Source organism: Pezoporus flaviventris, unplaced genomic scaffold, assembly GCF_033815535.1.
Source record: "Pezoporus flaviventris isolate CSIRO_AGI_PZ_B2104156 unplaced genomic scaffold, CSIRO_AGI_Pfla_v1 ptg000072l, whole genome shotgun sequence".
NCBI classification, from domain to species: Eukaryota; Metazoa; Chordata; class Aves; order Psittaciformes; family Psittacidae; genus Pezoporus; species Pezoporus flaviventris.
The window spans coordinates 8,919,540-8,947,505 of NW_026892620.1; the positions used below are offsets into that span (position 1 = coordinate 8,919,540).

Genomic DNA, 27,966 nt, shown 5'->3' on the forward strand with positions numbered 1-27,966 from the left:
AGTTACTGTGACGTGATGTTCCATCTTGCTTGTCTTACTTATGCATTAGTATGGGATGAGTCAATATCTGGAGATACCTTTTCCAGTTAAATACAAGAAGTACCTAGATGATTATATGATACACATCACATTTGGGCAACTATAATTAACTGAGATGAATAGCATCATAGATGCTATGGCCTAGATTAATCCTGCCTAACATTGGGAATCACACCTGTGATTTAAACAACATACTGGAATCAAGTCCCCTCCTTAGTCAATGGAAGATAATCATGTCTGAAAGGTATAGCCAGCCCAAGATCTGAACTGACTTCCTCCTCAAGTGCCTCTGTCACTTTTGGCTGTAAAGAGAGACTAAACCATAACTTAGTTAGGTAAGTACCTCAGTATAATGGCAAGAAGGTTGAATCTGGTCTGGAAAGCACATTCCTGCTGCCCTGATTAAAGACACTGCACAGAATCTCAGATCTTCTGTTTCTTAAAATAGTATAATTCTGGCCACTGCAGAGGGGAAAAAAGATTTGGAAATATGGCTGAAGTGTAATCAATGTAGCAGTGTTTGCCTGAGTCTGTAGGCAGTATGAAGTAATAGCTCTGAAAAATTCATCTTATTTATCTCAGTTGATCAAAGGGAAACTCTGACACACTAGGTTCCTGACCTCTATTAGACAGATGGACTAAATTTTAGCCAAATTTTCCTAGGGAAATTTTATACCATTTGAATTGCAGTCATATCTTGTCAGCAGCATTTGCTCCTTAAGTACTGATAGGAGCTGCAAATACTGGAAGGAAGTTATTAAAATACATTTGTGAAACCTTACACTACTGTATTAATTTAGAAGACTTCATGCAAAATTGAAGAAAAAGTTATTTAAGTGAATAATAGAAGAACAGCAGTCGCAGCACCAAGTTGTACTACACACAGCATATAAACCCTGTAACACAGAAATATTGTTTATAAAAAAAAATATCTTGTGCATATGAGAAACATATGTGTAATTATGTCCCTCCCATCTGCCAGGCAGTTTTTCAGTTTATTTTACCCTGAAGTTGTCAACAGTGCAGTCGCTACTGTGAGTGCCATCACCATTGTAATCATGTTTTTTTGTACATTTCACTGAAAAGTCCCCAAGGCAGCACAGAATGTGGTTAAAATCAATTTAGGTTCTGTTTTACAGTCCCTACATGGGAGGATTTTTTTATTGCTTTCAGTGTCCCCATTTGTTTAAGTGAGCCTAAAGGGCAAAATTCACAACTGGTATATCTAGGCAGTTAGCTAAAAGAGGATGAGAGAGCAAGATCAAGCATTAACTCCTTGTCTGATCACACCACTTAACTCTTCACTCACTGCTGACTGTGTCCTGGAGCTCCAGCTACTTTCTCCCAGAAAATACTTTGATATACTTCAAGGAGTATTTTAGTTAGGGACCTCTTTCAAAAAAAGCACAGGCAAGACTTCACCAGGTGGGACTCTAAGCCACACAGTCCTGTAATGCTGTCCCACCTTCAGCCACACATACAAGCTCTTCTCTCTCTCAAAGCAGGCAATATACAACCCAAATGTCATCCTACAGAAGTGCTGCTCAGGGGAATTGGACGTAAAAGCTTTCATGCTGTTAGAGATGCCTTGAAGCACTGGAAAATGAGTAGAAAAATAACTGTGGTAATTATGTCTCAGGGCCACCACATAGGGCCTAGAAGAACCAAGAGCTAACCATTATGTCTTGAAGTCAGAGAGTAATGTCTGACCTTAGAAAATGGGTTAGGCCCTTGGAAGTCCTTAATATAGAATCATAGAATCACAGAAGGGTTTGGGTTGGAAGGGACATTAAAGCTCACCCAGTTCCAATCCCATGCCAGGGGCAGGGACACCTCACACTAGACCACGTTGCTCAAAGCCCCATCCAGCTTGGCCTTAAACACTGCCGTGGGTGAGGCAGCCATAACTTCTCTGGGGAACCCATTCCAGTGCCTCACCACCCTCATAGTAAAGAATTTCCTCCTTGTATCTAACCTAAACTTTCCCTGTTTAAGTTTAAACCCATTCCCCCTTGCCCTGTCACTACAGTTCACAATGAAGAGTCCCTCCCAGGCATCCCTATAGCACCCCTTCAGAGACTGGAAGGCTGCTATGAGGTCTCCACTCAGCCTTCTCTTCTCCAGCCTGAACAGACCCAACTTTCTCAGCCTGTCTTCATACAGGAGGTGCTCCAGCCCCCTGATCATCCTCGTGGCCCTTCTCTGGACATGCTCCAACAGCTCCATGTTCTTGTGCTGAGGACACCAGAACTGCACACAATACTCCAGGTGAGGTCTCACAAGAGCAGAGTAGAGGGGCAGGATCACCTCCTTCGACCTGCTGGTCACGCTCCTTTTGATGCAGCCCAGGATACGGTTGGCTTTCTGGGCTGTGAGCACACACTGAAGCCGGCTCATGTTCAGTTTCTCACCGACCAACACCCCCAAGTCCTTCTCCGCAGGGCTGCTCTGAATCTCTTCTCTGCCCAACCTGTAGCTGTGCCTGGGATTGCTCCGATCCAGGTGTAGGACCTTGCACTTGGCATGGTTAAACTTCATGAGGTTGGCATCAGCCCACCTCACAAGTGTGTCAAGGTCCCTCTGGATGGCATTCCTTCCCTCCAGCCTATCAACCGAACCACACAGCTTGGTGTCATCAGCAAACTTGCTGAGGGCACACTCAATCCCACTGTCCATGTCAGTGACAAAAATGTTGAGCAAGACCGGTCCCAAAACCAGTCCCTGAGGTGGTGTGTTCATAGTGGTTCATTCTATGAACCACTCGTTACTGTTCTCCAGCTGGACATTGAGCTATTGTCCACAGCTCTTTGCGTGCAGCCATGCAGCCAGTTCTTTACACACTGAGTGGTCCATCTGTCAAATTGATGTCTCTCCGGTTTAGAGACAAGGATGTTGTATGGGACAGGGTCGAACTTTGCACAAGTCCAGGTAGATGACATCAGCTGCTTTTTCAACCTGTCCATCAGTTCTGTAGCCCCATCATAGAAGGCCACCAAATTGGTCAGGCAGGATTTCCCCTTAGTGAAGCCATGCTGGCTGTCACCAAGCACCTTGTTGATTTTCATGTGCCTTAGCATGCCATCCAGGAGAATCTGCTCCCAGATTTTGCCAGGCACAGAGATGAAACAGACTGGTCTGTAATTCCCCGGGTCATCCATTTTCCCCTTCTTGAAAATGGGGGTTATATTTCCCTTTTTCCAGTCGTCGGGAACTTCACCTGACTGCCATGATTTTTCAGATATGACAGATGGTGGCTTAGCAACTTCATTTGCCAGCTCCTTCAGGACCCATGGATGGACTTCATCAGGTCCCACAGACTTGTGCGTGTTCAGGTTCTTAAAATGATCTCAGACGTGATCCTCTCCTACAGTGGGCCTAAGGTCTTAATTCTCACAGTCCCTGCTTCTGCCCTCCAAGACTTAGGCAGTGTGGTCAGAGCATTTGCCAGTGAAAATTGAGACAAAGAAGTCATTGAGAACCTCAGCTTCCTCCAAATCCAGGGTAGCCAGTTCTCCTGATAGCTTCTGGAGATGGCCCACGTTGTCCCTCGTCTGTCTTGTTTGCTACATACTTACAGAAGCCCTTCCTGTTATCTTTCACATCCCTTGCCAGATTTAATTCTAACTGGGCCTTAGCTTTCCTAACCCTGGTCCCTAGCTTCCTGGACATCGTCCGTCCCTGTATTCTTCCCAGGCTGCCTGTCCTTGCTTCCACCTTCTATAAGATTCTTTTTTCCCTTCTAAGTTTCCTCAGCAGCTCCTTATCCACCCATGGAGGCCTCCTGGCCCTCCTGACACATTTTCTTCTAGTCTCCTCATTATCCTGAGGATCTCGAACTCAACCGTCTCATGATCTCTACAGCCAAGGCTGCCCTGGAGTGTCACATCCCCAACCAGCCCTTCCCTGTTTGTGAGCAGGAGGTCAAGCATGGCACCTCTCCTTGTTGGCTTCTTTATTACTTGCAGAAAGGAAGTTGTCTTCCACACAATTGAGGAACCTCTTGGATTGCTTGTGCTGGGCTGTACCGTCCCTCCAACAGATAACAGGATTGTTGAAGTCCCCCATGAGGACAAGGGCCTCCAAGCATGAGGCTGCTTCTATCTGTCCATAGAGCACTTTGTCCACAGAGTCCTCCTGATCGGGCGGTCTGTAACAGATCCCCACAGTAATGTCCCCCAGAGCTGTTCTCCCTTTGACCATGACCCACAAGTTCTCTGTAGACTGATTACCTGTCCCCAGGCAGAGTTCCATACTCTCCAGCCTATCACTGACATAAATAGCTACTCCCTCTCCCCATCTGCCTGGCCTGTCTTTTCTAAAGTGCCTCTAACCTTCCATTCCAACACTCCTGTCATAAAGTCACTCCATCCCACCATGTTTCTGTGATGCCAGTGATATCATATCCTAGTAGCTGTGCACACATCTCTTAATTCCTCTTGTTTATTCCCGATATTACAGGTGTTTGTATAGAGGCATCTGAGCCGAGCTCCAAATGAAGCCGGCTCATTGGCTGGAGTGGCTGAAACAGCTCTGAGTAGTTCCAAGCATTTATTACAGGTTCTGGCAACTGACTGGGTGTGTTGGGATGGAATGATGCCCCCTTCCCCCAACACATCTAGTTTAAAGCACCAGTCTGGCAAGCCTCCTACCAAAAGTGCTCTTCCCTTTAGACCAGCTCCACCAGCCTCCAGGAGACCTGGCCTCCCAAATCGAGTCCCATGTTCTAAATACCCAAACCCCTGACTATGGCACCACTGTTCTAACCATTTATTAACCTGCCAAATCCAACTGGCCTTTTCAAGGTCCTCCCCTTTGACCCAGAGGATCAAGGAAAAAGCTGTCTGAGCCCCAGAGCCCTAACCACCTTTCCCAGGGCTCTGTAGTCCTTCTTAATGTTCTCCAGGCCACTGCTGTCAGTATCAGGGCCAACTAGAAGTGGGTAATAGCAGAATTTACTAGACCAGTCAGCTCCTCAGCAACATCCCTGATCCATGCTCGTGGTAGGCAACACACCCCCCCTTGAGACTGGGTCAGGCCAACAGATGGGTGCCTCTGTGCCCTTCAAAGCAGAGTCACCTACTACTATGACCCACCTCTTTTCCCTGGAAGCATCAGTAATGATCAGTGAATGTGTCCTCGTTAGCCCCTTGCAGAACTGCAAAGCGGTCCTGGGTGGGGATGTCAGATTTAGGAGGAAGAACGTTGCTTCTAATTGTTTTTTTCTTGTTGTTTCCAAGAGGTGATTATGCTCACTTTCTACTGGAACTGGGCAAAGGCTGTAGCATTTTCTGCTATTGTATGTGAAAAACATAGGTGTTTTGCCTAAAAGTACAGCTTGTTTAGACAGGCACAAAAATGTCCTCATTTCAGATAGGAACCCAGCTGGGGCTGTCTTCTGCAGCCTATACCAGCATCCCCAATAACAAATGCGGTGACTTTCCCCTTCCCCCCGATAGACCACACAAGAAATAAGCCTATGGGAGAGAGACCAGCGGTCATTCCGCATTTCAAGGATTTGAACAAATGCGCTGGGGGGATTTGGTGCCTATCTCTATATCTCTGCACTCTATACATACCCTTATTTAAAACTTAGCTGAAAGTTTTAAAACTGTTCTACACAACTTGAGTCAGTGTTGCAGGGAAAAGCTGTGCAGTCCACGCAGTTTAAACTGAATTGGATCAAACACCTTACTGAGCTGTCAAGAACATGGAATTAGGCAGCAGTCAGTGAAGTGTTGCATTCAAGTAGTAATGCAAGACGTAAACCCCCAAACTAGACACATGAATGTTAATAAACAAGCAAATAGCTAAACACTCTGTGTAACAAATGCAGGAGAGATTTCTTCAGTTCTTCTTCTTTCCAAGAAGATGACCTCACCATACGCAGTGTAGCAGCAAATGCCCCTTGGTGCATTGATAAGGAATGGTGAGGAAATCCTGTATGCTCTCTATGTTTCTGCAGAGTTTATGCAGAGGGAACCAAAACCCCTTTCCTTCACCTCTGGGATCATAACAGTCAAATGCCCATACGTGGTATAAACGCCTTTATTGATACAGTCTGAACACACAGATTAATTTACAGGGACACCCAGCAGCGGTGCCCAGTGTGTGGCTGCCATGGACAGGAACCATGGGCCTCCTGGGCACAGGCACTGCCTCAGGACCAGCACCCCAAAGGCCTTTCTCCAAGGGATGCTGGGCAAAGGGGCAGCAGCAGCAGGGCTGCGGTGGGCAGGGCTGTGGAAGCCCTGTCACCCCTGTGTCACAGTGCCACCACCCACCAACACAGCATCACAATGCTCTGGGGCAGTATAAGGCAGCATCCTCCCGGGTCCCACTGCCAGAGTACCCGGCGCTGCCACCAGGACAGAGCTGGAAGCCTGAAGGCACCCGAGAGGAATTCCTTGAGACACCCGTGGAATTACTTGGAGGGGCAGAGGGGGGAAGACTGCCCGAAGGTGCGGGAGGTTCTCTGCTGCAATTCCAGCTCCTGGAGGGGCCACACTCACAGCTCATCGGATGGATGGAAATCCTGCTTCAGTCTGCGGGGGGATCGCCATCCTCATCTTCTAGGGAAATAGTGGCAGCAGTCATAAGGAATAGGTCCACAGATGGCCCAGTGCCCTCCTGCAGTGCTTTATAGCTCCCACTGCCAGACACAGGAAGGGTTCTTCCCCCAGGGTTGATCAGGCCAGGGTCACTTTGCTGTTTCTGGAAGCCCCTGAGATGGCTCCAGATGGAGGCAGAAAAGGCAGGGCCAGTGTCCCCTAACAGCCATAACCAGCCCATGGACCAGGAGCAGGTCTTGCTCAGGTGCTCAGGGAATAGCCGATCGCCAGCACTGGGGTCAGGAAGGAATTTTCCCCTGGGGCAGATTGGCACTGGTCCCCGGGGGTTTTTTGCCTTCCTCTGAGCACTGAGCGTGACCACTTGCAGGGCTCCTTGGTGCATTCCGGCTTGGTTATCTCCCGGTGATCATGCTCCATGAAGGTGGCCCTCGCGTCCTGCAGCTGGGGGGGAAGAGCTTTTTTGCCCGCAGGTGGACTAGCAAGCGTTCCCGGGGTTTTTTGCCTTCCCCCGCAGCCGAGCACAGCCCCTTCACGGGGCTCCTTTGGGTTATTGTGGCCCAAAGGCAGCGGCTCGTGCTCCACGCAGCTGGCCCTCGTGCCCCGCATCCGGGGGGAGGCAGAGTTCTGGACTCCCAGGGTGGCCCCAGCGTGGCCCCGGGATTGGTGCCTGTTCTCTGTGGCATTGAGCACCACCCCTTGTCAGGTCTTCCCGCATAGCACCACTATGAAAGAATTAGGAAAAGAAAATATAACCTAAACTAGACAAAAATTAACTATACTAAACCAAGCTAAACCTAACTTTACTTATAAATAAATAAAACACTCTTTCCACCTGTAAGCTTTCTGATTTGTTTCTTTGAAAGTGTTTTTGTTGCTGAAAACTCCTTGGCATTTCTGGTAAATAATGGTCTCATCATTATACAACCCATTGTGAGTGCAGGGAATGGAATGGAATGGAATGGAATGGAATGGAATGGAATGGAATGGAATGGAATGGAATGGGGAGGAATGGAATGGAATAGAACAGCTATGATATCTCGTGCATATAGTTCTGCATGACAAGTTCTGACATAGGTCTGAGGGGCTGTCTGCAGTGCGGGCCCTAATAGGGGCTGGTCCCAGGTGCTGAGGCCTAAGGAAACCCGAAGGTTTCCTCTCTCTCCGGGGTTGAAGTAGTCCTCTCTGGAAAGCACATTTATAGCTCTATAGACGTATTAATAAGATCTACACATCACAAATACTGTTTCTGAAAATTGCAGGTGTTACTTTTCTGAAGTTCAATTAGGGTTTTGTTTGGGGTTTTTTTTAAATCTTAATTTCCAGATTATTTTTTGCCTTCCTTCTTCACGGTACAGTTTGCGCCAGTGATTATGTGTTGAACTCTAAATCAAATGCAGGTACAAAAATGTTGATACAATTTGATGCCCAAGCTGAGTGTGTACTGTGTAAGCTTACCCGTATATGTATCTTCTTTTAGTACAGCTCATTCATGTCCAAAAAATTCACCAGATCTATACAATTACCGGCTAATAGCAGAAAGGGAAAAAATAGGTCATTTAATCTGCCTTTTTTGTTGCTTAGTTTACACCTGATTTAGTTCTAATTATTTGGATTTCTTTCAAAGCCCTTTTTGACAAGCCAAAGGTGATGGTAAACCTGAGAAGTTGAATAAGTAAAAAATTCTGGAAAACTCTTGGCTGGGTGCTGCTATCAGTTTGTCATGTCTTTCATCCCCACACACTTCCATGCTCAAAGTGTTTGGTGTTGGAATACACAGCATTTCCTGCTAAGACTGTGACACAGATATTGTATAGTGATTTTATTCTTCAAATACAGCCCCTAAAGGAGATTTGCAGTGAAAAATGTTGATATTTAGCAGTGTACTATAATGTACCAAACTATATTAATTTAAAACTATCCTATAGTGAGACTTCTGGACTTTCTCAAGAGGTTTGAACTTTTCAGTCACCGTGAAATTATTCTGGGCAGCTGGCCAGTTCCTAAATAACTGTGTGTACATCAGTAGCAAAGCTGTTAGTTTTGTACATGATTGATCTCAGCCTGTTATGAAAACTGTCAACTAAAATGAAAGAGTTAGAGCATTACAGTACATTTTTCATGATCATTTAATTTCATTGAAGTATTTACAGAGTGTTTAAGTGATTTTCGCATACACTTGCCTCACAGACCTTATGAAAATCGCATTTTTCACTCTGTGTTTTGCACATTACCGGATCTTCTTCCATGATCAGTATTAAACAAATAGGGAACAAAACAAAAAGTTAGGAAAAGTAGGTCTTGTCTATGGTTAACTCTGTTTCTTGTTTGGCATGTTCTCACCAAAGTGTCAATGTCTTAGAAACTCAATGACTGTGTTAAATTTGAGCTTTCAGTTTGCTTTGCAAAGAACTTTACATTCAAAAATCTTCCTGTCTCTAAATGAAAATGGGTGCTCACTCTCGTTAGCCTTTTGAGCTGTTTAGGTAATCACGTTACCAGACCCTAGAGCACTTCCACATTCCAGGCTGCACCATCGTTGCCACATTCCAACTTAACCCTGTACCTCGAAAAATATGTGTTTAATATGGGTTAAAGAAAGTTGAAGTTGTAAAGGTTTTAAGCAGCAACGCAAAGTAGGATGTATGGCATGGAGAGCAACAATTACACCTTAAGTGCATAGAGAAGAATGCGGTGAAGCTAAATGCCTCACACTTCCCAATATGTAATAGCATCACAGCATGAATAATTGGAGATATTCTTTGGAACTGCTTTGGCTGCTTAGACTTCAGGTTATTTTGAAGCCTATCTTGAATCATTCTCCTGTTTAGACTGGGGATATTGCTGTCCCCTGGCTTAGACTGGGGATATTGTTGTCTCCTTGCTTACCTGTTGATCTATACATTTTCCTACTTCCAAGCTCTCTCCAATCTGGTCTGCAGTTTATCATATGCTCTAATCTGTATAAACTGATGTCTGTGAACAGGAGTTCATAGCATAGAGACATTCTCCATGCCAAAATCTGCATATATATGCAATTATTTTTTGTTAAAAAGCAAATGGCAGAAACTTGCAAACTTTTTTTCCTCTAAAAAACATCCCTTTCCCAAAGCTTTTCCACAGTACAATATGCAGAAAAGCCCTGTTAGATTACCCAAATCATTACCTTGTCAGTGCGTGATTTCTTTCTGCAGCACTCTGGTGTTTCAAGGGTTCTGTCTAGCCTGAATTCGAAATGATGAGGCACTTCCCTCCAGAGACCTCTCTGAACACTCGGAGACTTCCCTGTAATGATAGTAATCTTTATTCTCATTCTAGACATTCCTTCTCTTAATTTCATCCTCTCGTTCCTATATTTGGAATTATATTCTTAAAATAATTCATTTTCAAATATTTCTTACACAAATCTACATCATCACCCTTCACCTTACTTTATTATTATTTATGGTAGATGTAGTATAATATTGGTCCCTTTTAGCCTTTCTCTCCATTTTATCCCCTTTCTCCAGTTGGTTTATGTAGCCCTCCACTGGTATTGCCTTCTGCACTGTTTTGGCTTGATAGTATAAGACTGGTGAAAGGTATTTAGAAATGAATGCATACTGAGCTGTAGTCTCTTCAAAGCACCACATACTGGAGCTGTGGACTTCTGTACCATTTTCTAAACCTATATAACATCTAGCCAGCAGAGATTGCTTGTGAGCATAGCCTTTAGAAAGTAGTGTAATTGATGCCCAAATTGGTCTTCTGATGCAATGTTGAAGTACAAGTTCTTGATTAGTTTCTGCTCTTAATTCTTGCTATAGATTTTTTTCAGTCTGTTATTTCCTGCCCTTTTTTCTAAATCTGTCCTTTTCCTCTTCCAATGTAGTTTTTGCAACTCTTCATATTTTAATATTGAGGGTTTCATTAATGTCATCATTTCTTCCTTTTAAGGATCATTAATAAAGCAAATAGGACAGGACATAATACAGATTTATGCAATAGCCCCCCTTCTATTCTGACTCACTGCTTTACCATTAATCATTAGTCTTTGTAGCTCTTCAAGCAGTTTTTAGTGTATATGACAACTTCTATCCAGCCAAGTAAGAACTGATTTTCTGTTTAAGCTGTCCTGTGGTTGGAAGTGGTGATGTTGCTGATAGTGAAGCTGAGCAGTTGTTCTTCTATAGCATGCTGCAGGAACAAGTATTTCACTAGGCAGTGCAAACGAAAGTTAAAACTCTGACTTCCTAGCCTTGTAAGAATCTATAGCTGATGTCTGTCAGCAGTATTCCCTGCAGGTGCTGATGGTGAAAATCTGTTTGAAAATGTAAGCTTCTAAGCCTGTGTTCACAAGCAGGTGGGAGAAGAAGAGCTGCAATAATCTCAGAGAGATGTATGCTGATTGAAATAGCATGCAATACACATAGCATTTAAAATAAATGTAAAAATTAATTTCACTGATTCTTTTGACTTGGTATTTTGTAGCGATGACACAAATGAATTGCTACATCAGGTAGTAAGAATTTAAGAATCCTATCTCCATATCATATTTTTTTTTATCATATATCATTAGATTTAGCCATCATTTGTCCACATAGATAGATGTATCTGCCTTTTCTTTACTTAAATATGTGATATTCTGTGGAATAACTGTTTGTGCATATTTATAAATACAACATGCGTTATGTGATTTGCTGAAGCTCAGTATCAGAACTGCTGATGTCGATGGATTCTTTTAAGTCCTTTGTTATTACTTGTAATACTCATCTAAATGTAATTTTCCAGTTATTTTCATGTTCTGAGAGCTAGATTCCTTTAGAATTGCTCCCTTTTAAAATGCCATGTTCTATTTGAATATTGAGGAGCTGTCAGCATATACAAGAAGATGTGCCTAATAAGAAAAGATCATGGGTGTTTATTTGCTTGATAAAGTGTAAGGGAGCTGTGAAGAAAACATAGAAATAAGCATATTGAATGGGACACTCATACGCTTCATATTTTAAAATTAAAATTATTAGCAATCCTTCCATTTTATGACTTTCAATTAAAGGCATGGTACTGTTAGGTATTTGTCAGCTTCTAGCAGAAGCACACCAATAACTCATATCAAGTTTACCCTCTGTAGTTCTTTGCTGCCATCTTCTGTTTCTTTCAATGATTGCCATTATTATTTGGATTCCGGAGAGCAAGGCTGTGATATTACAGAGCAAAATTTCCCTTTCTGTCATTTTGTTTCTTTTCCTTGTTTTCAGCTAAAGCAAAGTGAAGCAAATGCAGATACAAAGGAGAAGCTTCCATTACGTCTACGCATCTTTGAAAAATTTCCTAACAGGCCACAAATGGTAAAAATCTCCAAGCTTCCTTCAGATTTCACAGTTCCAAAAATAAGGTATTGAAATATTTCCTTTGCTAGTATGTCATAAACTTGTCTGGTGCCATGTAGCATCCAAGATATTTAACTGGTTTGCTTGTGGGCTCAGCAGATCATTCAGAAAAACAGAAATGAAACAGAATTAATGTTGGCATCAGAAGGATGTAACATTTTGGATTTACCTCATTCTTACTTGGGAGGAAAAAAAAAAAAAATCCTAAAATTTCTTATAACATATTCATGGAAGCAACTGGATTGACCATAACCACCACAAGTACAGTATGATTGAAAAGTGTGTTGTTGTTACTCCACTCACATTTGGATTTTAGATTCTTGGCTGACATAGACAACTACCAATCTAATTGATTCTCATGTAGCTTTTTAAAGATAAGGTCAACTGGCAGCAAATCATTAGAGGGGTGGCACAGGCCATCCAATACCAGTTACTCTCTAATGACCTTGTCCACTCTCTGATCACCTTGTCCACTCTCTGTATTTGCATAGTTACCATTTTCCTGTAAAATTCACCTTAATAAAGGATCCAACCCTCTGTTGCCTACTTGATCATCAGTTACAGTTCAGTTACTCTTCTGTGATCCCAGAAAAAGCTTACAGAAATCCAGGGGCTGCTCTGCAGCTGGCCAAACAGGTCTTCTGGCTGTGCCCATTCCAGTATCTCTACCAAGCACATACTAGGAGAGAGGATGGTGTGAAAGATGGGTGTCATTGTTCTGGGTCTCCTGAAGTTTGTTTTCTTTTTTTATTAAACTCACAAGGAAGCTAAGGCAGCTGTTTTGACCTATTTGCATCATCTTAGCTGAATGAAAGGCATAATGCTGGTCAAGAAAAACAACTTTCTAAACCTCAGGGAAGCAGTCATAGATGTTTTGCTTTTAGTATCAAAATACTGTTTTGTTATACATTGAGGGCATTCTATTCCTAGTCTTAGTCTTCTTTGGTATTTCCTTCTAGCTGTTTTTTTCCCAGCAGGGAGAACATGTAGACTAATACATGACCTGCTAACTACTGAAAGAGACTTCAAACTATCACTAGTGAATCCTATCTTTAAATCTGAAGCTACTGTACTCTGTAGAACTCTCAAATAAGTATTAGTTTTGACATAGTCAGTTTACACTGAAATTAGGGCAACTCTACTGAACTTAAAATACAGCAAGATGAATGTACATTTGTTGTAAACAGAAATGCTTCTAAATTTTAGACATGGTATATGTGAGGGACAGAATTGCTGAAGTGCCTTAATAATGGCATTCAAAGCAGTTATCTGAACAGATGTTTGAAATCTTCAAGAACAAATTTCTTGCAGAGAGTATGTTTCCTTTGGATTATATCAGCATTTGATGTACATTGAAGTAACAGCTTGCTGTTTGATGAGCTCAGAAGAACTGAAAACTGCAAAAGGCTCTTCAAATTTTTAGCACTTTAACTGGTAAATGTATAAATAAATAATTATTGAAAGGAATAAAGTTATTTGCATAGAAACTGCATGCAAGCTGCCCAGCTCTGAATTCAGGTATGGATTTCTTTAATAAATGAATTTAAGTTTTATCAGTTGTTTTGGCATTCCATCCATTTAGACATCTATAGCTCAGTAGAACTTGGAGTTTATTCATTTTAGCACTAGTGGGCTGTGACATGTCCTAAAGAAAGCCAAATATTAACTCTTCCTGGTTCTAATCCATCAATATCTTCTATTTGTTCTCAAGGGAAAGTTTCATGAAGCAGTTTATTGATCGCCAGCAACAAGATACCAGCTGTTTGCTGCGAAGACTTCCTTCAGCATCTTCTTCCTCATGTGACCACTCTAAAAGATCAGCAATTGAAGAAAACAAATATATTGATCAAAAGGTAAATCAAGAGTATAGGGCAGTATATGTCTTCCCTTGCATATTGTGAGAAAAGATGGGAGATTTTTCAGGCTGACAAACTGTATAAAAATGAACACAAGCTAGGATGGCTAAACCCAGGCTCAAAGGCTGCATTTAATTTTGCCTAAAACAGACAGCACAGCAGATCCTCATTTTATTTAAATCTTCATGTCTCTTGACTTCAAAATTCAGGATTTGATACATAATTTTGTTCAGTGCATCCATCTTATGAAGCTATTTTTTTAAGTAGTCTTGCTGTTACTCACTGAGAAGCTCATGGAAAATTGAAGTTTGTGAATATCACATGGAATTCTTGAATGCCTTGATACTGTTACACTGTTGAAAACACTTCACTGAAGCAAGGTCTCTGTGTAATCATTGCAGATGAGTAAAAATGTAAGAAGTATTCTAGTTATTTAAAGGACATTAACCTCTCCGTGAGCCTGGGAATCATTAGAAAACAGATGCTGAACACATATATTTAATACCCATTGTGTTAAATGTGCTAGTTTCCCAGCCAGACTGGTGTGGATGGTTGGAATTGAAAAACATCAGGACTGCTTGAAATGATGACAGTGATGATGCAGCAGCGTAAGTGAACATGTGACTTCTTGCACCTTGCAAAACTGCAGGAGCAGAAAGAGTCTTCATGTGCATCATGGAGGATACTGGCTTCCCAGATTTCTAGTGGCATCTACGTTGATACCACTTCTTAATCATTTTTAATATCATGTAACTTATTAGTGACATTTCAGCAGACAAAAGAAAAGCCCTTTCAGTATTCATATCAGGGTGCTCAAATGCCCTTTGAATATTAACATCAGGGGGCTGTAAATACTTTTTAAGTTAGAAAGAGGGTATGCACTGTTGTTACACAGTATAACTCTTGTCTTTCCTAGGGTGTGGTTTGCATCTGTAACGCAGGAAGCAGAGTTGGGGAAAACAATACTCTTCTGATAATGAATAAATTTGCAAATTTCCAAAAGAGACAATTTGCAAACTGCTGTCAATTTCCATCCCTGTTTCAGTGCAAGAACCCATTCCTGTGGCCAATGTCTTCTGAGACATTAATAAGCCAAAGCTGAACAGCATGGCCTTAGAGGGAGGTGTGTGGAAAATAACATTTATCAGAGAAGGAAGGACATAGGAAGGAATCAAGCCTAAATGGACATCATCTACTCTAACAAGCAAAGCAGAAAAATTAGGTATTAAATGACAAGCCTAGGGGTCAGCAAACCTATGCCAAGTATCACTAATAATGAATCTCAAATGCTGTGCAGGAGAAATAAAAGGGCATTTCTACTGTGTATGAAGAGATGAACAGAGACCTTAAACTTGTACCAGCGACACAGAAAAGTCCACAGTATGCATTGCAGAGCTGTGCAATGATTCAGTAGATCTGTCTACATGAATATAGTTAGAATATTAAATTGCAATATCTTAATTCCTTCTGCCCGCTGTTCACAAAAGTTATTATGTTTGAAGATAGATGAATACCTGGCACAGTTTATTCACTGAGATCTTGCAATATGAACACAGACTGCTGCAGTCTTTTCAAATTTTCACTTCCCTCCAAGAGCAACTACATATGATCCGACTTTCATTTTTTAATTGAAATAAGTGTTTGCAAATTGCTTTTGCACTATTCAACCTGCTTTAAGCACATACTTTTGGATTCCCATGCCTCAAGGGTAGAACCAATGATGAGTAACATTCTGATAAATGCAGCTTAAAACAAAGCAGTTACACATTCCTGTTAAGAGGGAGAAAGCACTAGGAAGCATTTTGTGTGGGTAATTACTCTGGCTTTCTATAGTTACAGTTGCCAAGGCAACCTCACTTTTGTATAAAAAAATCTTCAAAAAAATATTCTTAAAACAAGCTTGGAATGACTGGTTGCACTTAAATATAAACCCTACATGCATACTTTACTTTCTTTGTAAAAAAGAAACCTGACCAAACTACTAATCCCGAGTACCTAGCAGGATGCATTCCCACTGCTCCTGATAGCAGTGCCACTGCTTCAGAAACTTTTCACATCTTTTTTGCATTGTACTCGATGAAAAATACCAGGGTGGAATCAAAAGGTGAGATTTTGCTGGCAGATTTGACTCTGTCTTTTCTTTGCAGTGCCTTAGCTGTGGATAGTTCTTCCAGTTTCTTCTGGACTTATATCATTACTTCTGCATTCCACACCTCTTGAAGTGATAGGAAGTACTTAATACATACATTCCTTTATTTCCACTTTAGCCACAATTTTTTTCTTTCTCTAAAACTGTACCACTATATATATATGTTGTTGGTTTTGCCTTCAAAATCAATCTGACCCATAACTTATGATGATCGGTAAAGCAAATCAGGTTTTGTTCTCTCATATGATTGGTTTTGTAAGTCTTTTCATTATTACAATTACTTCCTTGAAAAGATGTTCTAAGTTGTAAGAAAGGAGTAGATTTTCATTGCATTATTTCTTTTTTTAAGGTATTTTGCCTTCTTAAAAGAATTGAAAATATTATTTGTATATCTACTCATAATCGTGACAGCAATTGGTTTGAAATTATTTTCATCTGTGCCAAATGAACATAACAGGTTTTGGAAAACAGTCTGTGAGTTACGGAAGTTTTTGAGCTCTTCCAAATTTCAAAATTATTATCAAAGTAATGAACTGACCAAACGCTAATATAAAAAATTGCTTTTAGATACCTTTACCTTTTTTATGTCCCCTAAGAGTTCCCTCTCAATGTGTGGGGTCTGAGTGGGTGTGTGGAGACAGCCTGCCATGCTCATTCTACATCCGATGCCAGAAACACCTTAACTATCTCAGTCATGGATGCTTGATAGGCAGCTTAACATGATTCTTTAATTGAGCTCTTTATGATTGTCTGTAACTTTGTGTGCAAAAATGGAATTCTCTCAGGTTCTCTGAACTTAACACTGCTGGAAGTGCAGGATATTTGGGTTGCACTCTCTGCTTGAGGTCCTGCAGAGCAAATTTTCTTAAACCCATTGATCTTGCCATAGACTTGCTCCATTGTGTGCTGAGTTAGTCTATCCTGATGTGGTCTGCAGGCCATGAGTTGAAGAGCTCTGGGTCTAATTAGAGAAGCCAGGACTGTCCAAGTTGGTGAGGGTACCCCTGTTGTAGTACAAAGTACCACAAAGATACTTTCTGGTGAAAAAAAAGAAGTGCAAGTATAATGAGGCAGTGCCATTATAAAATCAATGTTAAGGAAAAAATGTCTAAGAAAAGGGTTTAAAAGTTAAAAGAGGGAGTTACGATGTTAAATTAACATTGTAGATGTGGGAGAATTGGATTTTTAGAGACAGAGAGGAAAGTGTTCTTTTATACTTCCACATTTATATGAAAATTATTCACAGTATGCTGGGAATTTCCTTTGCTAACCAATATTTAGTAAATTCTTGGACAGGAGAAGAGGATAAAATAAGGAAACATAATTTTTGTGTGAGTGGGTTGATGAGAACAAAGAAAATTGGCACAAAAATGAGGACATCTCACAGTGGTGCTCTCACGAAAGTGTGAGGGAGTCTCAGCAAGTTCTGGGGGACAAAGATCTAAATGAGCTTTAAGATTTACAATAAATCAGGTACCCAGTAAAATACAGCTGAGATGCCTGCCGAGCATTGGCTTTGGCTTCTTAACTTCAGGGCTGGAATCAGAGGAGCACAGGAACACCTCAGAGTGCTTTCTAAGAGGTATTCAACCTTTAACAGCCCTGTGGAAGATTGTTGTGAGGACACTCTTGAACTGGTTACTTTGGCCATGCAACTGCACAATGCTGCTAGAGTTCAGAACTGGCAGGTTTATAAGACAAACTTTGAAAAAGCCTGTGGCTCAATACATACAGAAAACAATGTGCATGTTTACAGCACTGGCACAGCAGGAGTGTATTACAAAACAAAGGAAAAGAGCATTTAATGTGTCCATGTATTTTATTGAGACTCTCTCTTTTAATTGAAGGAATATAAGCAAACCAGTTCTTTTATTTTTTTTTATTTGTAAGATTAACTGGATAGTAACAAACATACTTTGTTTCTTTTCTGTCTTATAATCCTGTTTCCTATCTGTTTCTTTTCACATGTATGAGTTTTGGTTTTAGCTCTTCAAGCAGTGAAACTAGTAGCCATTCCATTTTCCTGTGCAAGCAAGATCCATCATTAAGGTCTAGATCCTGTAAAACTTTGACCTCCCATGCCATATGCCTCCCCCACTGACTTCCTGCTTGCAGTAGAATGTACCTGTATGATTGGAGGTGATGGTCAGAAAGTAAGAGCTGATCTCAGAGGTAGCCAGAGCCATTACTTTGGAGGACTATGAATATTAAGCAGCAGACCTCGTGCTGGATTCTACGTTCTTCCTCTGGCATGTCTTCTTCTGATCTGTGCTCAGCTTCTTCCATTCATTCCATAGTTTCTAGCAAAAAGAGCCACATATATTCTGAAATTACTTTTCCTTGCAGAAAGTATTTGTAATTTTAAAAGCTGAAATAGCTGATTTATAAGGCATAGAATCATAGAATAGTTAGGGTTGGAAAGGACCTTAAGATCACCTAGTTCCAACCCCCCTGCCGTGGGCAGGGACGCCTTACACTAAATCATATCACCCAAGGCCTCGTCCAACCTGGCCTTGAACACTGCCAGGGATGGAGCATTCACAACCTCCCTGGGCAACCCATTCCAGTGCCTCACCACCCTAACAGGAAAGAATTTCCTTCTTATATCCAACCTAAACTTCCCCTGTTTTAAGTTTTAACCCATTACCCCTTGTCCTGTCACTACAGTCTCTAATGAAGAGTCCCTCCCCAGCATCCCTATAGGCCCCCTTCAGATACTGGAAGGCTGCTATGAGGTCTCCAGGCAGCCTTCTCTTCTCCAGCCTGAACAGCCCCAACTTTCTCAGCCTGTCTTCATATGGGAGGTGCTCCAGTCCCCTGATCATCCTCGTGGCCCTTCTCTGGACTTGTTCCAACAGTTCCATGTCCTTTTTATGTTGAGGACACCAGAACTGCACACAATACTCCAGGTGAGGTCTCACAAGAGCAGAGTAGAGGGGCAGGATCACCTCCTTCGACCTGCTGGTCACGCTCCTTTTGATGCAGCCCAGGATACGGTTGGCTTTCTGGGCTGCGAGCACACACTGAAGCCGGCTCATGTTCAGTTTCTCATCAACCAACACCCCCAAGTCCTTCTCCACAGGGCTGCTCTGAATCTCTTCTCTGCCCAACCTGTAGCTGTGCCTGGGATTGCTCCGACCCAGGTGTAGGACCTTGCACTTGGCATGGTTAAACTTCATGAGGTCGGCATCAGCCCACCTCACAAGCGTGTCAAGGTCCCTCTGGATGGCATTCCTTCCCTCCAGCGTATCAACCGAACCACACAGCTTGGTGTCATCGGCAAACTTGCTGAGGTCGCACTCAATCCCACTGTCCATGTCAGCGACAAAGATGTTGAACAAGACCGGTCCCAACACCGATCCCTGAGGGACACCACTCGTTATGGTCTCCAGCCGGACATTGAGCCATTGACCACAACTGTTTGTGTGCGGCCATCCAGCCAGGTCTTTATCCACTGAGTGGTCCATCCATCAAATCGATGTCTCTCCAATTTAGAGACAAGGATGTTGTGTGGGACAGTGTCAAACACTTTACACAAATCCAGGCATAGCTTTCAGTAACAGAAGACAGGGTGTCCTAAGATATCTTTCAGATGAAGACATACTCATAAACTTTATTTGTATTTTTTTCCTTCTTTAAAAAGAACCAAGGGTAAAATATTTATTCATAAATTACGACTTGCAGAATTTCTGCTTTTTGTTGTAATAAACTTATATCCCAAATTAATCTTCATTAGGGACTGTAATGATAGGACAAGGGGTAATATGTTAAAACTTAAACAGGTGAAGTTTAGATTGGGTATAAGGAAGAAGTTCTTTACTGTGAGGGTGGTGAGGCACTGGAATGGGTTGCCCAGGGAGGCTGTGAATGCTCCATCCCTGGCAGTGTTCAAGGCCAGGCTGGACGAAGCCTTGGGTGACATGGTTTAGTGTGAGGTGTCCCTGCCCATGGCAGGGGGGTTGGAACTAGATGATCTTAAAGTCCTTTCCAACCCTAACTGTTCTATGATTCTGTGATTCTAATCAGCCTTTTCTAAACTTTGTTTTGGGCATTCTAATATGCAAAGCAAAATTTTGTCATAAAAAGCACAATATCATTCTGTTGTGTTCCTGATTATATCCTTTTCTCCAAGTAATTTGAAAAAGTAATTTTATTACATTAATTTTGACTATAGCAGAAACTAATAAAGTGTAATTGCACATGAATTCCAAGTAGAAAAGATTATTTATTTTTAAACAATACTAAATATTGCATTTTTTTCTGAAATAATTCTTGAGGAACTTTGTGTTTAAGTATAAACAAAAATAATTTGGTTTTTTATCTTAATCTCCCTTTACTGAGTATCTGAGTAGAACTCTGTCATACAAATTCAGATTCCACATACCGCTTGTTAATTAAACACAGCCAAGTGCATCAGTCTTACCTATTTATGTCATTCACAGGTGTTTACAGACTCTATCTAGCTATAACATTCAGGGAAGTCATTAAAACAATCTATCTGCTGGAATGAGAATGACTGTGGATGCAGCATTTTACTGCTCATTACAGTCTTGATTCTCAAAGATTATTTTTGCCCCATGTCTGTTCTCATCATACCTTTCTAATTAATATATGTAAATGCAGTGAGGTATTTCTGGTTTTCTGAAAATTAAGCAGGAGACCTCTTTTCTGCATTCTTTAAAGGTCTTGTTTATTTTCAGATAAAATACATATGTAACAATGTCCCTGCCTCTGTGTTTAAATAATCAATTTATAGAAAAAGACACTTTCTCATTAAGTATTTACCACATACATATTTCAGCTGATAATGTTTAACTTTTCTGGCCATGTTTGCTTTCAGAGCAGAGAAGACAGAGCTGCAATAGAACAAGATTCTGTTCTTGTTATGGTTTGTCCCTGGCTTCTGATGATTTTAACTCGCTTTGTCACTTATGCCTTCACATAGTACGATCAAAATTCTGCCTGAAAAAGACCAATCTTCAATTAATTTCTGACAGAAAGTAGGCTGGTAACTGGATACTTCTTCATTTCCAAAAACTACCATAGTTTTACTCTTCTTTCTGGCATTAGGTTTCTATTTCATCAGTTTTGCACTAAAAGATTTCAAGGGTTTGATACAAAGGCTGTGAGTATGCATTAAAACACAAAGGGCTGATCATACTCCTCCTATTTCTTCAAGCAAATAAAATACAGTCATGCCAAAGTTTTTAGGGATGTTGTAGTCTAACAGAAAAGAGCATGCATTAGTTTGGGGTGAGGGGAGAGACAGTGAGGGGCTGGGTTACAGGAAAGTCCTTCTATTTGAGCCTTGTACTCTCCCTTTCCTGCTCCTACTGAGGAATCCAGATCTCTTTCTCCAAGCCCTTAGGTCTCCCTCAGCCACTCACAGGACTCATTCACAAGAACTGGTGGAATATAGTCATGATCGCCTTGTTCTAGTGAAGGCATTTATATGCATATGCTTATAGAACCAGGAATAATGTTATTTCATGTTCCTCCAACCCAAGTTACTTCCACCTTGAAACTCTCAGTTGATATCAGTCCTCTTCCATCTAGCCCACCATGGCAGTCCCTTCTCTACAGCCTCACGATGCCCATCTCAAGGTGTGGAGTGGAGCCTTCTCCTCCATCACTGTGCACCCAGCAGAATGTATTACAGCCCCATATCATCTTGGCCACGAGTCCTTACTTCCACCCTGTTGTTGGCTGTCATGAGTAATCTACCCAGCCCTCTTTACTACCTTTTCCCAAGGTCTCCCTGGCTCCTGCCTTGAGTAAAGATGGAAAACAAAAGAAAACAAACTTATCCAAGTTTGCCCAAATGATCAGAGGGCTGGAGCACCTGTCATATGAAGACAGGCTGAGAGAGTTGGGCTTGTTCAGCGTGAAGAAGAGAGGGTTCCAAGGAGACCTTATTGTGGCCTTTCAGTACTTTAATGGAGCTTACAAGAAAGATGGGGACAGACTCTTTAGTAGGTTCTGTAGCAATAGGACAAGGGGTGGTGCTTTTAAACTAAGGGAGGGGAGATTCAGACTGGATGTAAGGAAGACGTTTTTTACTACAAGGTGGTGAAACACTGAAACAAGTTGTCTATGAGATGTGACATCCCTGGAAACATTCAGGGTCAGCCTGTATGGGACTCTGTGCGACCTGATCTAGTTGAAGATGGCCCTGCTCATTGCAGGGCACTTGGAACTAAATGACCTTTAAAGGTCCCTACCAACCCAAACTATTCTGTGATTCTATGGCAAACCTACCCATTAAAACACTGAAAGTGAAAAACTCAGATATGTCAAAGGGAAAAACCCAGCTATAGCATGACAAGACATAAAAGAGAGGGATTCTCCCTCCCTGGAGTTGTTCCCCCACGTGTCTGAGATGGACTACTATCATCCCCTTTAAGTCTTCGAGGGGTTTGTGAGTATACTCATATTAACCTTGTCCACATTCTCAGACTTAATCGAAAAAGGTCTTTGGTTATGAAAGGACACGTAGATTTTCCAAACCACTAGTCATCTAATTAGAAGAACATGGCTTTCCTTAAGAGAGAGGCAGCAATCAAGGGCTACAAAATGAATTAAGGCTATTTCAGGTGAATGACTCCCAAGAGTTAAGGAGATTATGCCTACTTCTCATTCTAGACATCTGATCAGAAGGGACAGCCTTTGACTCCTTGTGGCACTCATCTAATGCTAGACCACTTTCTTCACTGTTTAGTGAGCCTGTTTCTTATATAGGACAACCTCGCCAAGGGCTAGATTTTTAAAGTCCAAATTAAAATAGTTAGTTCTACTTGGAGGGAGAGAAATGGATTAGGTGATCTCTAGAGGTACCTTGTAATTGCACCCTTTATGATTCTGTAGGCATTAAGCAAAGTTTTCAAAAGGGCTTAAGAACTTCCCCACTGATTTCTACAGGCTTTAGTCACTTAACCTTCTTAAATTCTTTTGAACATTTTGTTGAGTACCTACCGATAATTTCCCTTATATCACTCTTCATTTTTGTGTCACATTCATTTTGATACTGTCTGATCTCTTCAAGCCAAAGATACATAGGCAGAATGTTGTTGAACAAATAATATTTGCATTTGAGAGGCTACATAGCAAACTCTTCTGGGCCAAAAATATCCTATATTTAATAGAATGATCAAGCAGATTCTGCCCAAATATTTCCTCACTGTTTCTTAAAGAATCACTCTTTCACTGTTTCTTAAAGAATCACTCTTATATATTGCTTATTGTGTTGACTCTTCATATTTCCCCAAGAAGCTTGTTAAATAACAGTACAATACCTCACAATCTGTTCAGTCTGCAAGTCTGTATAAATCATCGTCATCCAACAAATACTGAACTGAAACAGAAGCTTTGGGTGATTTTTTTTTCTTGTAATTTCTGGCTTGCTACAGAAGACTATTCCCATATGGTCCTGCAGTTGCCCATTAAAAAAACAACACTAAGCTAAAATTCCTTATTTTCAGATAACACTAAAAAAGAAAAAAAATCAGAAAAATATATCGCATGCACTTTTCCCCCCCCATTTTCCCCCCTTGTCTCACCTCAAGTTGCGGAACACCCACCAGCACTTGTCTCTTCTGCCAACTCTGCAGTGGTCTGATACAAGAGCAATACACTACGTCACCACAGTTTTTACCTGTTAATAGCATACACTTCTCTGTCAAACTCAAGTTGAAAACAGTTACTTTATGAAGTCCTTGCTGGGGTTTGTGCACTGCACACATGTCACTAGCCATATCTATCAAAATCTTGACAATGAACAGCATTTCTTGAAATGTAAAGCCACTGAGCCATATCTTAGCTGTTATAAACTGCCACAGATTCCCATGAAGTCAGCAGTGCTGAGCCAGTACACCTAGGCTGTCAGATTGGTCCACACTCATTAGCTGTCACCTAGCAAAGGTATCATCCTGTGTTGCCTTGCTTTTAATCTTATGCCAAGGCTTTTGTTTTTCCAGGGTAGAAAGCCTGATTTTTGAAATATATTACTAAATAAATACTCACTTAAAATGTTTGCAGTACCTTTTTAAAGCAGCGGGTGGCACTTGCGGAGCAACAATGCGCTGTGATTTAGCTTCTTTTACAGCAGTTACAGTAGTTTATTGCTTTATCCTTGTCGTTTTGGACAAATGGGATCTCATAGGATGCAGCATTCAGGTCGAGTTCACACTAACTGGGTCATTTGGTCTGCCTAAAGTCTGTCCTGCCAACAGCAGCCCTGAAGGGTGCCAGCACTTGTTGGAGAAGCAGTACCTGCAGATTTCCTAATTCTGTGTTTACAGTCACATCTCTGTAAATAACCTCAAACGAATGTGGAAAGCAAGGCATGAGCTTTAATCATGGTTTCGTAGGAGCACATGCCTTCCATCTAAATCCTTTTTATCAAGGAAATACTATTGGTAATTTGCTGACCTGTCACAGCTGTTCCTTGCAGATTAAAGTAACCTGTAGGAGTTCTTTAGGATGTGTTGTTGAAAACATACTTAACAGTAATCGGATGCTAGTAGGTGATTTCAGGACAGTGTCTTATGCCAAAAAAATAACGTGCTACAGCAGAAAGCTATATGGCACTGTTACTTCAGCACCAAGTGTACTTATAGGTAGCATAAAGAAGTAAATAAATAACGGGTAATAAAGATACACTGAGGGTGTCCTCACACTACATTATAATCTGTAATAAAAAAACCCAGCAGGCTAAGCAGATATACCCTAACATAACCTCAGTAGAGTATACTGTACTTATTTAATTCCACATCATCTGATCAAGTAATGTCTTTTGTACATTAACACTGCTAATAATTTCCTCTGCAACATTCAAGAACTCGGCAGGTATCACAAGTTTTAATTGCCAGACTCATTTTATGCCAGCATGTGGCATCTAGACATTATTAAACAAAATACTGATCATCTCCCCCATTTTCTGTTTGCACAGTTCCATTGCATTTGCCTGGTGTGCTATGCAAATTTGGAAAATTAAATGGGAAGCAGTTTGGTTTATTTATCTAATATAGAAATAAGGATATATATATTTAAAATCTACAGTAATGTTTGATTTTCTTCAGCATCCATATTGGCATATGCATGTTGCTATTTGACTGACTCCTTTAAATATGAGAAATGGATCACTTGAGCATATCTAAAAATATTATTTTGTATTGCTTTTTCTGGATATTTTAAACTTGAGATACTCTCACTAGGGTTCTGCTGAAGGACACACTCTTAATCTTGAAAAGCTGTAATCCTTGGAAGTGCTTGGTTTGTATTATCAGTTCCATTTTGAACCACTGAGATCACTAGGCACCGAAGTATAGGGTTTTGTGCATGCTCATGTGCACCTGGATTAAAGAACTGGATACCTGGCTCCAATCTAAATTCTGTCACAGTGCAGAGGCAGACAGGCTGGTAACAAACCTTCAAGACTTTACCTAAGCCTCAGTCCATTGGGTATGTTTAGACCCCAGTCAGTGCCCAAGGATGTACTATTTCAGGTGCAAGTTTTACAGCTAGTCCTGAAAAAAAGTACAGGAAAAATAAATGCACTCTGCAAAAATAGCCTCGTGCAACACCCATGGTTCTAGGCCCTTTCCCATTCCCACCACTTCTTAAGCATATTTAGGCATGTTTAGGAATAACAGTAAAATTCATGAGCAGCTTTAGGAGTAGGAACTAGAAACCCAGTCTTTTCTCCACCATCTCAGTGGGTCCAGGCATGGGCTCCTTCCTGCTATTTCTCTCTGGCTCCATGGGTGTTTCCCTTCTGGCTGTGCAGTGCCAAATAACAGCATGCAGCGCTGTCCTTGCAAACTTACAGCAGACAACTGGAGTGTTCATTGGAGGCATCAAAACCAGGGGAACAAACCTTTTCCAGCTGAGGCGTGCAAGGGATTTAGCAGTATGCTTTTATTCAAAACATACATTGCCGCCTTCTTTGTTAGTCTTGCTACCTCGAGGGAGGACTCAGCAGTCCCTGATAGACACATGTACCAGATACAACTAGCCATTGGCCTAGACCTCCTGGCAGATTTTCTCGAGATGTTCTTCCTTGCTGCCAATAGGATAGTTTTAACCCTTGGCCTGAAGAAGGACTAAATGTGTCATTACAAGATCCAGTCTCCCTGTGAAGTCTTTGAAAAGAAGTAGACTCCTTGTTCCTGCTTTGCCAGGACATGTTCCCTTGTTGAAGACATGGTGAATTTTCCTGCTTGGACCACACAATTGATGCCAAAGTGTTTTGACACCTGTTATAAACACCAAAAGTGGTCTACGCCAGATACGGAGCTGTAGACAATTGCTGGAAAATTTATTTGCCTTTGATTTTTTCTCAAGTCAGATAAGCAATAACTGGAAATTTGAAAGGAAATTAATGCTTCCTGTGTTTGAAATCTTTCCAATTTCTAAGATGTTAACAAGCAAAGAATTGTTACTAGAAATAAATTGACATAACACATTAGCAGGCAGCACTCTTTTTTTCTCCTGATGTTTGATGTAATTGCAGTTATTCTAAAGCAATTATTTAAAACAGGGATAAAAACCTCAAACCAGTTGTTTTTCTACCTTCATTATTCCCATAAGTTTGATGTTCATAGTTGAGACCTAAAAAAACATATTAGCTAACGCTTTACAAGAGGACGGATATTTTGGTTTGGAGGTTGGATTTTTTTTTTCTGATAAGGGGAGAAATAGTTATCGGGGAATCCACTAACGTTAATTTCACTGACACCAGAAGACAAAAGATGTGAAAGAGTTGTCGTTGTTTTCATCGTCAGTTATATCTAAATCCATGGTAAGGTACCATGCTGATAAATCCACTAAGCCTGTCCTGAGATACTGCAAATGACTTAAAACCTACATAAGTATGTTTATATGAATTATTTACCCCTACATGATATTTAATATAATGGTATATCTCATACTGTGATTTCCAGTTTATTTTGATGTTGGCCATATCAAGGCAATGGAACCATTTTTTTGTTTTTTTCTGTTCAGAATTCAACAATTCTGTTACTATTTATTTAAATCTTAACTGAAATTCCAGTACCTTATTTTCCAGACTGAAGTGTTGCATACTTTATTTCAGTTTCCAAGTTGCTGGTTTTTTAAGGACCCAACCGAATCTTAAAATAGTAATGTTTTCAAATCATCTATGTTCTTACTTCCACAGGCAGTACAGAGATAGGTTAGGACCTGAGAAAGGTTAAAGAGGCCACGTTTGAAAAGGCAAGGGTTAGGAAAGTGATTGTAGCTTGCTACTACAGGTGTGGCTTAAAAAGTAGTAATCATTTTGTTAAGGGCAACCAGTATAATAAACAAGTTGTAAGGTATTTTCTAGGCTTCTGTTTTTCTCCAAGTAAGACTTCTTACTGTGAATCAATCTGTTTTAAGAGTTCTAGCAAAATTATTTGTCAAATTACTCTGGATTTGAGGCAGTGACTTACATCCTTACATCAGACACAGATCAGTTAAACCGATCTGATACTTCTAAGAAATAGTTTTAAAGAAACATGCTTAAGGATTCCGTTTCAGATTGATCAGAAACAGGGCACACATTGCTAGGAGCTCTCAAATCTTTCCCAACCATTTGCTTCAAGACAACCATCTCCAAACAGTCCACAGTCTTTCAAGGTGCAAGAGGCTTTCTGTTCATCGCAGGTGCAGTTCCTCAGCTAAATTCTTCATCTGTTATTTGTTCTTTGATTTGCCATGTTTGCTGACCACTTGCTTAGGTATTAAGTGCTTGGGTTTTATGTATTAGTCCTTTCATTTAATATTCAGGAAGTCTTGTTCACAAGAATATGTCTAAAACACTGTTCATAACCAGAGGCAAACACATGCACATTTTGCTCACCACATTTTTTGTTCTACATTGTGGGGAGGAAAGGGACCTACTTTCATCTCACCTCCTCTAGGCACTGAAATGATACATCTAAGCTTCGTTAGCTGGCTCTGCTATATAGTTAAGGCATCTCTAGGGT

At 41.1% G+C, this 27,966-nt stretch overlaps 1 protein-coding gene across 1 annotated transcript in view; it reads left to right on the top strand.

Annotated features, from left to right (window-relative positions):
* The window catches only part of NALCN (sodium leak channel, non-selective), a 232,563-nt gene that overhangs the window by 158,716 nt on the left and 45,881 nt on the right, over positions 1 to 27,966 (top strand). The window contains exons 16-17 of the mRNA XM_061472826.1: positions 11,843 to 11,979; positions 13,686 to 13,827. Coding sequence (XP_061328810.1) covers positions 11,843 to 11,979; positions 13,686 to 13,827 — 279 coding nt within the window. The remainder of the gene's footprint in view (positions 1 to 11,842; positions 11,980 to 13,685; positions 13,828 to 27,966) is intronic.